At 42.0% G+C, this 11945-nt stretch overlaps 2 gene segments (V, D, J or C); both read left to right on the plus strand.

Annotated features, from left to right (window-relative positions):
• The first annotated feature begins 1314 nt into the window (after window positions 1–1314).
• LOC134068048 (Ig kappa chain V region BS-1-like) lies at window positions 1315–1893 on the plus strand. The segment is given in 2 exon segments: window positions 1315–1446; window positions 1562–1893. Coding segments are annotated over 2 exon segments (414 nt in total).
• Window positions 1894–6507: 4614 nt separating this feature from the next.
• On the plus strand, window positions 6508–7212 carry LOC134067714 (T cell receptor beta variable 30-like). The segment is given in 2 exon segments: window positions 6508–6629; window positions 6807–7212. Coding segments are annotated over 2 exon segments (360 nt in total).
• Window positions 7213–11945: the final 4733 nt, after the last annotated feature.

An 11945-nucleotide genomic window follows, 5' to 3' on the forward strand; every position in this document is an offset into this window, starting at 1 on the left:
GATTGTTGGTAATAAGGTTGTTTCTGATCCTAATCCACCCTATAACACCCTCCTCTTCTCCACTCCCCTGTAGATGTCTGTGGCGGCGCGATAGACCAGTCACCCAGCGATGTGACTGTCAATCCTGAACACAAAACTCTGCAACTGAACTGCAGCATGCTTGACATGGGCAGCAAAACCATGCTGTGGTACAGGCAACGTGGCTATGGCACAACGATAGAATTCCTCATGAAAGAATACGAGAGTCCTACTGAGCATCTTGCAGTTAGCTTAGTCAAGGACGCGAACATATTCAGCCTGCAGATCTCCAATGTAGCCCCAGAGGACAGCGGCACCTACTACTGCGCTGCAAGTCACAGTGCAGCAGGCTGCGTGCGCTTCCATACAAGAAGCGTCTGCCTGTCTCTCTGTGTGAAGAAGACAGATCAGTCTGAACTCATCGAGCCCCTGCTTCCATTTCTGTTGCTCAAACACTGAACAAAAAGAGTGTAATCTGCAGTTTAGAAAGAATTGCATTGGCATAATCACAGATGTCACAGCATTGAGGTTATTCTTTTATTCATCACCACACAATCAAATTGCACTGCACTGAGTCTTCTGTAGGGGGTGCTGTTTTCTAAGTTTAAGTGACAACCAGGTCTCCAGAATTATTGTTCAGTGAAGTCAGTCGACTGCAAACAGGATGGCAAGGAAGGCATGCCACTGCATTCTTCTTCTTCAGTTTCTCCTTATAAATCTTTGTAAGTACAGATTGAAGCTTCCCTTTCTCCAGCATTCAGACAAGAGGCAGTCACCTGCGCTGCGCCCATATGAAAATATGCTCATTAACAACCCATTTTAAGGCTTAAGTGTGTGTGTGTGTGTGTGTGTTTCCACAGGGTCGGAGAGGTTAGGGTCCAGTAAGCCTGACTCCTATAGTCCCGTCCAGGCTACGAAGGACTTGTTGGTCAAGCCTGGCCAGAGCATGTCCATCAGCTGCTCCATTAAGGACATGGTGAGCTACACCTTGTCATGGTACAGACAGCACGTCTGGGGACGGACCTTGGACTACATCGCGGATGAAGTAGGTAACGTCCAAGACAGTGGACTGCGCTCTCGCTGCAACGTCATCTACACACCCAAGCAGAACCTGATGATCCTGAACGTGTCCCAGCTGGAGCCAGGCGACTCAGCACAGTACTACTGCGCTACAGAGCACCTCAATTCAGACCCCCACAGGGGCTGTACAAAAACCAGACCAAGGAAGAGGGAGTGGCGTTTTTAGACATGAGTATGTGTGTGTGTGTGTGTGTGAGAGAGAGAAAGAGAGCGAGGAGCAGCGGATCAAGGCACCAATATCAGACGATCGAAGACAACTACAAGAGATGCAGAACACATGTTTTGGTATTTCTATGTCTGACAGCATACATTTGCACAATGCTGTCATAGCTCTTCTACTGTTGACAAGTAAGTCCTTTTTGTAATTGTATATTGGATAAAAATGATGAGGGATGTGGCACAAATATCATGTTTTAAAATCAAACTTTGGATAATAAATATTCTTTATCATTTTCATTTGAAGGTGCATCTCAAGGTACATCTCAAAGAATAAGCATCGTTCAGGAACCTCTGGCTTTACTCTCCCAGGCAGGAACCCCAAATGAAACACTTCGATGTGCCCACAATGATTCAGAGTACTACAGACTAGCATGGTACAAACAGGAGGCAAACAGCCCGGCATTACAGATGGTGGCCTTCTCTTCTGGAGCAACCATGGGCACTATTGAGCCTCCGTTTGACAAAGCTAGATATGAAATAACGCGTAGTGAAGTGACAATCTCCACTCTGGTGATTAAGAACCTGGAGGCTGCAGATGCAGCTGTGTACTATTGTGCCCCCAGTTCAACACACTGACTCACAGGAGCAACTCAGCTGAACAACAACCTCCAGCTGAAGTGCAGAGCCAGGCGCAGGGCTGAGGGCTGAGAGCTGAGTGGGGGTAGGGAGTTGGGGGATCGATGGCAGAGGGCTGACAGGGGAGCTACACCAGACGCGTAACTGAAGCGTTCCATTCGCGACGCGTAAAATCCATTTTAGAAGATGGGTCTATTTTTTTCGAATGTGCGCGTCTGGTGTAGCTTCTTCCATTGATTGAACTTTAAGCATCAACCCAAATCAAAATCAAACACCCCACTATGCCAGTGTGAGTACTGGTATCATCAGTACAGAACCAGAACCACTACTCAGTACACAGAACCAGGAACCTGGTCACTGATAGCCCCCTGAGAGGAATGCTTTCTACAAGGTATCTGACTTGTAAAATCAAGAGGTGGAACACAAACATGAGGCCATCTCACACATGCCAATAGCTACTGTCCAATGACATCAGTTCACTCATGACCATGATGTCCAATGACTACAGTTCACGCACGATGTCCAATGACGTCAGTTCACTCATGATGAGGTCCAATGGCGTCAGTTCACTCATGACCCATAATGTCCAATGACATCAGTTCACTCATGACCATGATGGCCAATGGCGTCAGTTCACTCATGACCCATAATGTCCAATGACATCAGTTCACTCATGACCATGATGGCCAATGGCGTCAGTTCACTCATGACCCATAATGTCCAATGACATCAGTTCACTCATGACCATGATGTCCAATGACATCAGTTCACTCATGACCATGATGGCCAATGACGTCATTTCACTCATGACCAATGACATCAGTTCACTCATGGCCAATGATATCAGTTCACTCATGACCATGATGTCCAATGACGTCAGTTCACTCATGACCATGAGGTCCAATGACATCAGTTGACGTATGACAGTCATGGGGAGATCAGTGAGTGACTACAGTATATTACTGTAGGCTTACGGTAGGTGCACATGGTGATGGGCACACAGGGAAAGAGAGCAAAGGCAAGGCTGTGTCATGCTTTCAAGTGACAGTGGGTCTCATCATTACAATGTGGAAGATCTTTGTGTTGGTGTCTCTTCTCTTCAGTAAGAAACTAATCAGCACTTCATTTTGCTTGAGAACATACTGTACTGTATTTCTTGATAAGTAATGCATTACATAAAGATTGTGAGAGTACACATTTTTAAATATTCTGTTTCCACACAGGTTCTACAGTTGGCGTGAATGTTTTGCAAGAGCCACAGAATTCATCAAAACTTTACAAACCGAATCATTGACTCTGTCCTGTACTATTGATGACAGCTCCTATTTATGTATGATGTGGTACAGACAGCAGAACAACAGAAAGCTGGAACTCATCGCTTTTTCATTTGGTAAAGATAGTGCCACTATAGAGGAGCCATTTAAGGAAACAAATAAATATACACTTACCCGCCGTGAGGTGTTAAAGTCCTCCCTGGCTATCAAGGCTATGGAGGTGGGAGACTCTGCCACATACTTCTGTGCTACCAGTATTGCACAGTGAAACAGTTCAGCATGTCAACCGCACAACAACCTCATCACAGCTGATGATCTGCGATTTATTAAACTAGTCTGCCCTCTGATGTCTCAACAGAGTAACACCTGCATTTTAATTCATTTTAATACTCAACCCATGCAGGACTGTCTGTGACTGCCTTAACTGACTAGTTATAGTTTCAGTGAATGGCAAATAAATTAAATCATTGATTTTACAGACTCTAGACTTGTGAATAAATAAACGTTAAAACTTTTCCTAAAAAAGATAGATGAGTAGGCCTGCATAGCAAAATAGAACCCAGGGTGTCAACCACAATGTCACTTTCCTCCTTCAAGAGGACGTCATGATACCTGACCAACCTGTAGTGCCTAAGGATCATGTGATCAAGCACATGACATGTTGAGTACAGCGCAGGGACAGAAGCCATCGGCAAAAACAAAAGCTACGCGGCACGCTATAGCGCTCACACTGTAGGCTTTCACACGGGCAGAATGCAGCAGATGTCTTTGTTGCTCTGCCTTCTCATCAGTGCAGGTAAGGAGGCATTTGCAGGTAGAGCTCTTTCTGAACAGTACCACACTGTGAGTTCATATAAGTAGACTCTCATTGGCCGGGTTTCCCAGATTCCTTAAGAAGCTCTTAAGTGCTAAGAACTTCTTAGGAGCGTTCTTAGAACGTTCTTAGGGCGCTCCTAAGAAGTTCTTAGCACTTAAGAGCTTCTTAACAATTCTGGGAAACCCGGCCCTTGTTAGTATCATGCTTTTTGCAATAATAATATTCAGGAGTTGTATGATGTATGATGTCATGATTGAAAGTCATTTCTGTCTGTTGTCACACAGGGTCCACTTTTGGAGTAAATATTCGCCAAACTCCACAAATTTCATTAATTCCCATAAGAACCGAATCAATGCGCCTGGACTGTGACCATGGTGAAAATACTCATTACAACCTGTTCTGGTACAGACAGAAGACAAATGGAGAACTGGTCATGATTGGTTATTCTGTTGGGAAAGATAATGCCAATATAGAGACTCCTTTCAATAGTTCTAAATACACACTCTCTCGTCCGGTCGTGTTGAAGTCCACGCTGGAGATTAAGGATCTGGTATCTGCAGACTCTGCCACATACTTCTGTGCTACCAGTATTGCACAGTGACACCGTTCAGCATCTCAACTGCACAACAACCTCATCACAGCTGAGAGAGATGATATCTCTCATAATATCCTGACACAACATGCACTAGTGTGTGTGTGTGTGTGTGTGTGTGTGTGTGTGTGTGTGTGTGTGTGTGTGTGTGTGTCTGTATTCTGTATAGAATTTACTTGAATGGGTCAAATGCTACAGAAACAAAGCAACAATCCTAGTTTGTGTAGTACAGTAGATGCACTTCATGGCGATTAAGTCTTAGAACATGCCAAGTGCATCTTACACACAAACATGAGTGGGCCACCATCGTGGGATGTTTCCAGCTTTTATTGACATCATATCTTCCTCTTCCCGTGTATAATAATCCCGCAATAATAATCCAGCATGCAGAAACACCAGACAGATGTAACTGATACACAGTATGTTGTTACTTTCTCCTCTGATGTAATTCATTGTTCCCTTTTCCATCACTTATCCTGGAAGCTTACTCTTGTTTTCAAAATCTTCTCTTGATTTTACCCTGTTATTGTGTCTATCTTCTTACTCTACTGTAAGGACCTGCTATAGTGAATGACAGCAGCTTATAACAGGTAATTTCCACGCCTGGTGACTGTGTCAAATCACATGTGAGATGCTGGGGTCATGTGATCGAGCAGGCTATACTGCATGTGGACTGCAGTGCAGAGAGAGCAGATGAGGAGAGCAGAGGCAACAGGAAAGACACGTATGAGCTCAAGTCTTATTGGCTTTTGCTCCAGAAAAATGCAGCACATCTTTGCACTGGTGTCTCTTCTCATCACTACAAGTATAAGAAATCGTTCAACTGACGAAGTTTTTTGCAATTCTTTTTTAATAGCACTAGCCATGCAGCTAGCATTCGTAAACTACAGATTATACTCATCTCTGTGTACATCTACATCAAGTTTGAACTTTGTCTTGAACATTTTCTTTCTATTACCACACGCCGTACCTTTGGAGTAAAGATTTACAGCGGTCATCCATTTCATTTATGTCGATATAGGGACTAAATCAGTAATCCTGTTCTGTCAGCATGATGAAAAGTAGCCGTTTGCAGATAGAACTCTTTCTGAACAGATCCAGACTGTTCAATAATATTGTAGACTTTCTGTGTTACTATTTTTCTGTTTGTAACATTTATTGTTGCATGATTGAACATTTTTGTGTCTATTGTTACAGGGTCCACTTTTGGAGTAAATATTCAACAAACTCCACCAATTTCATTAATGCCAATACAAACCAAATCTGTTTTCCTGAACTGTCAGCATGATGATACAAGTCATTACAGGCTGTTTTGGTACAGACAACAGAACAATGGAGAATTGAACATGACTGGTTATTCTGCTGGAAAAGATAATGTACAAATAGAGAAACCTTTTGATGAGTCTAAATACACACTCACTCGTCCGGACGTGTTGAACTCTTTGCTGGAGATTAAGGATCTGGTACCGGCAGACTCTGCCACATACTTCTGTGCTACCAGCAGTGCACAGTGACACCGTTCAGCATCTCACTGCACAACAACCTCCTCACAGCTGAGACGATATGATCTGCGATTCATTAATCTAGTCTGCCCTCTGATGTCTCAACAGAGTAACACCTGCAATCATTTTAATACTCAACCCATGCAGAACTGTCTGTGACTACCTTAACTGACTAGTTACAGTTTCAGTGAATATGGCAAATAAATAAAATCATTGCTTTTACAGACTCCAGACTTGTGAATAAATAATTGTTAAAACTTTCCCTAAAAGAGATAGATGAGTAGGCCTACATAGCAAAATAGAACCCAGGGTGTCAACCGCAATATCACTTTCCTCCTTCAAGAGGACGTCATGATGCCACCTGACTATCTGTACTGCCTGATGATCACGTGATCAAGTACACGACATGTTGAGTCCAGGGCAGGGACAGAAGCCATCGGGGGCAAAGGCAACAACAAAAGCTACGCGGCACGCTAGCGCTCACACTGTAGGCTTTCACACGGGCAGAATGCAGCAGATGTCTTTGTTGCTCTGCCTTCTCATCAGTGCAGGTAAGGAGATATTTGCAGGTACTGTAGAGCTCTTTCTGCTCTTTCTTACAGTACCATACTGTCAGTTAATATTAGTAGACTCTCCTTGTTAGTATCATGCTTTTTGTCATTTTTATTCAGGAGTTGTATGATGTTTGATGTCATGATTGAAAGTTGTTTCTATCTGTTGTTACACAGGGTCCACTTTTGGAGTAAAAATTTACCAAACTCCACCAATCTCGTTAATGCCAATACAAACCAAACCTGTGGCCCTGAACTGTCAGCATGACGATGCAACTCATGGTTATCTGTTCTGGTACAGACAGAGGATCAATGGAGAACTGATCATGATTGGTTATTCTGTTGGGAAAGATAACACCAATATAGAGAAACCTTTTAGTAGTTCAAAATACACACTCACTCGTCCGGACGTGTTGAAGTCCATGCTGGAGATTAAGGATCTGGTATCTGCAGACTCTGCCACATACTTCTGTGCTACCAGTATTGCACAGTGACACCGTTCAGCATCTCAACTGCACAACAACCTCCTCACAGCTGAGACGATATGATCTGTAATTCATTAATCTAGTCTGCCCTCTGATGTCTCAACAGAGTAACACCTGCAATATTGGTGACTGTGTCAAATCACGTGTGAGATGCTGGGGTCATGTGATCAAGCAGGCTGTACTGCATGTGGACTACAATGCAGAGAGAGCAGGAGAGGAGAGCAGAGGCAAAGGAAAGACACGTATGAGCTCAAGTCTTACTGGCTTTTGCTCCAGAAAAATGCTGCACATCTTTACACTGGTGTCTCTTCTCATCACCACAAGTAAGAAATGGTTCAACTGACAGAGTTTTTTGCGGATTCAAAAAACGTAAAGGACCGATTACATCCATTTCTGTAGACATATCAAATTTGAAAAAAGAAAATCTGTGACCACTGTCTTCCGCTGGAGTAAAGATGTTCCAGTGGCCACCAATATCATTAGTGCCGATTGTAGAAACCAAATCAGTAAACGAATTTACTTGCACACTAAAAACAAAATACTGCCAATGATTGGGTAACAGCAATAATCCGTTTAAGGTCTCGAAGAAATCAGAATATTGACAGAAACCTAGGTGTGTCAAAAGGATTTTTCATAAACCGATAATGAATATTAGTTATTGTTATTAGTTATTAGTAGACCTTCCTTGTTACCATCTGCCTTATTGTGACATTTATGGTTGTATGATATCATGACTGAAAACTGTTTGTCTGTTTTTACAGGGTCCACCTGTGGAGTAAATATTCAACAAAGTCCCCTAATCTCATTGAAGCTGATACAAACCACATCTGTGATCCTGAACTGTCAGCATGATGATACAACTCATTTCTACTTGTTCTGGTACAAACAGAAGACAAACAAAGAATTAAACTTGATTGCTTATTCTACTGCGAACAATAATGCACAAATAGAGAAACCTTTTACTAATACAAAATACACACTCACTCGTGCGGTCGTGTTGAACTCGTCGCTGGAGATTAAGGATCTGGTATCTGCAGACTCTGCCACATACTTCTGTGCTACCAGTATTGCACAGTGACACCGTTCAGCATCTGAACAGCACAACAACCTCCTCACAGCTGAGACGATATGATCTGCAATACATTAATCTAGTCTGCCCTCTGATGTCTCAACAGAGTATAACCTGCAATATTTGTAATATTAAGCCCATGCAGGGCTGTCTGTGACTGCCTTAACTGACTACTTACACTTCATGTATTTAAAGTAACACAATGCAATCATTATGACCGCCGCTAGTGTAGCTAGCATAGCGATCATGTCATGATTGTCAAAGTTTTCTTTTTTTTTCTCCCGTCATCTACTTCCTGAATTTTTGGTCAGTGATTCCCAGGATACCGTAACACCGGGGCACATGAAACTTGGTAGGCATGTAGCCAGTAGCCCAGACTAAAAATGTTGTTTGGTCCCCGGGGGGGCATTGCACCTCTGCGCTAGCGCCCCCGAAACCCCTATTTTTTCCTAAATAACTACCTGAACCGTGGCGCCGAGGATGACAAAATGTCTATGGTACTGTATGTTGGTCTCAAGAGCCTGCATCAACTTGGTTGTCCTTTGTGATTTGCACCCCAATGGTAAAGAATGAAAATGCAATATTATATTGCTTTCATCGCCCCTATCTTCAGATGAAATGTTATGAACTGCACCAAATTTCATGTGTATGATTAACCTGATGACATCTTCTGGGTGTATGCCAAGTTATGATGATACTATTTAGTATTTGAAATATGAAAGAGGTTATCTTTCATCATTTGTGTCTCATTTCACACATTCATAACAATATATTTTTCCTCCTCAATAACATCAATTAGGATAGGACCATTTTTTCAGTGAACATTGCAAAGAAAAAAAACAATGCTTTTACAGACTCTAAACTTGCAAATTTGAAACTGTTCCAAAAAAAGATAGATGAGCAGGTCTGCGTGTCAACTGCAATATCACTTTCCTCCTTCAAGAGGACGTCATGATGCTACCTGATTTGTACTGCCTGATGATCATGTGATCAAGCACATGACATGTTGAGTACAGCGCAGGGACTGAAGCCATCGGGGGCAAAGGCAACAACAAAAGCTACGTGGCACGCTAGCTCTCATACTGTAGGCTTTCACACGGGCAGAATGCAGCAGATGTCTTTGTTGCTCTGCCTTCTCATCAGTGCAGGTAAGGAGGCATTTGCTGGTAGAGCTCTTTCTGAACAGTACCACACTGTTAGTTAATATTAGTAGACTCTCCTTGTTAGTATCATTCTTTATGTAATATTTATTTAGGAGTTATATGATGTATGATGTCATGACTGAAAGTTGTCTGTCTGTTGTCGCACAGGGTCCACTTTTGGAGTAAATATTCACCAAACTCCACCAATTTCATTAATTCCCATAACAACTGAATCAGTTCACCTGGACTGTCAGCATGATGATACAAATCATCGTTATCTGTTCTGGTACAGACAGAAGACAAATGGAGAATTAACCATGATTGCTTATTCTCTCAATAAAGATAATGTACAAATAGAGAAACCTTTTGATGAGTCTAAATACACACTCACTCGTCCGGACGTGTTGAACTCTTCGCTGGAGATTAAGGATCTGGTATCTGCAGACTCTGCCACATACTTCTGTGCTACCAGTATTGCACAGTGACACCGTTCAGCATCTCAACTGCACAACAACCTCATCACAGCTGAGACAGATGATATCTCTCATAATATCCTGACACAACGTGCACTAGTAGGGTGTGTGTGCCTCCAGTGTATACCAATAATAATCCAGCATGCACAAACACAGGCCTGATGCAACTGATATATTTGGTTACTTTCTCCTCTAACGTAGTTTATTGTTCCCTTTTTTCATCACTTATCCTGCTAGCTAACTTTTGTTTTTGAAATCTTCTCTTGATTGTACCCTATTATTTTGTCTCAATCTCTCAATGCTACTCTTCTTTAAGGATAACGGGTCATTTTCACTCCTAGTGACTGTGTCAAATCACATGTGAGATGCTGGGGTCATGTGATCGAACAGGCTGTACTGCATGTGGACTGCAGTGCAGAGAGAAGAAATGAGGAGAGCAAAGGCAACAGTCAAGTCTTATTGGCTTTTGCTCCAGAAAAATGCAGCACATCTTTACGCTGGTGTCTCTTCTCATCACCACAAGTATAGGAAATCGTTCAACGTCTTTTGCAATTCTTTTTTGATAGCACTAGCCATGCAGTTAGCATTCGTAAACTACAGATTATACTCGTCTCTGTGTACATCTATATCAAGTTCCAGACTGTTAAATAATATTTTAGACTTTCTGTGTCTGTGTTACTATTTTTCTGTTCGTAACATTTATTGTTGTATGATTTTTTTATTGAAAGTTGTTTATATCTGTTGTTCCACAGGGTCGACTTTTGGAGTAAATATTCACCAAACTCCCCCAATTTCATTAATTCCAGTACAAACCACAACCGTAACCCTGGACTGTTATCATGATGATACAAATCACGACAATCTGTACTGGTACAGACAGCAGAACTATGGAGAGCTGAGCATGATTGGTTATTCTTTAGGTGAACGTAATACAAAAATAGAGAAGCCTTTTGTTGAGTCGAAATACAATTTCACTCGTCCAAAGCTGTTGAACTCTTCGCTGGAGATTAAGGATCTGGTATCTGCAGACTCTGCCACATACTTCTGTGCTACCAGTATTGCACAGTGACACCGTTCAGCGGCACAACAGCACAACAACCTCATCACAGCTGAGAGAGATGATATCTCTCATAATATCCTGAACACCAAAAGGAGGCCGTTATTTTTTATTAGTTTCAGTTGAACTGCTTAAATGTTAGAAAAAAACAAAGCTACATTCCGACAAGTTCATGTCACAAATACAGTACACTTTGTGAAAAGCATGAGGTCTTCATTGGAGAAAAGGATGTTTCTTCTATTCATCTTTAATCTTTACTCCAATAAAAAAAAACATCAGAGGCACGTGGGAAGTACTTCCGGGCAGCGATCCTATAGAGTGAACCTTGATGAGAACCTTGATGGGTGAACCTAGCACTTCTCAAACTCTTGGCATATACTGTACTCTGTTTCAGAAGTCCCTCCTAGCCTCTAAATGTTAATGAGTTGCTAATACTATGGTCTGGTCACTTTTTGGGTTACACTTTACATGAAGGTACAGTATCTATCTACATAAGAGTGACATGAAACTGTCATGAACAGCTCATAAACATTATAAACAAGTCATAAACGTTCATGACATACTGTAACACTTCTATCGTCATGAAAGTTAGGCTTAGGGTTATATGTGTTATAACAGTGTGCTCATGACAGTGTCATAATGTCACTCTTACGTATACCTCCAAGTAAAGTGTTACTACCTTTTGTTCTGTTCAATAATTGAATAACACTTTGACTGATGGATCTCAGAAGTCCTCCTCCATATTAATGCTACAAACGTTAGTGTTCCTTCCTGACCCCAGCTGAGGCCACAGCATGGACCTTAGAGTGTTGTATTGATCCACCATATGGGAAACAAAGTAACATAATGATCTTCTTAGACAAGATGAAGTAAAATCGTAAGACTTCATACGGTGATTAAATCTTAAAACTTTTTTAAATTAGTTGAAAGCTTGTGATGTCACTTCCAGCTCTTACTAATGATGTCATCTGATGGATCACTCAAAAGATTGCAGGAGGAGCCAGATCAAAAGGTAGCCTGACTCTTGTCTCTATGGTCTCCTGTCCTGTCGCTGTATTCGTATTTAAACGTCAGGAATGTGGCTACTATT

The sequence above is a fragment of the Sardina pilchardus genome, chromosome 20 (assembly GCF_963854185.1).
Source record: "Sardina pilchardus chromosome 20, fSarPil1.1, whole genome shotgun sequence".
In the NCBI taxonomy this organism is placed as follows: Eukaryota; Metazoa; Chordata; class Actinopteri; order Clupeiformes; family Clupeidae; genus Sardina; species Sardina pilchardus.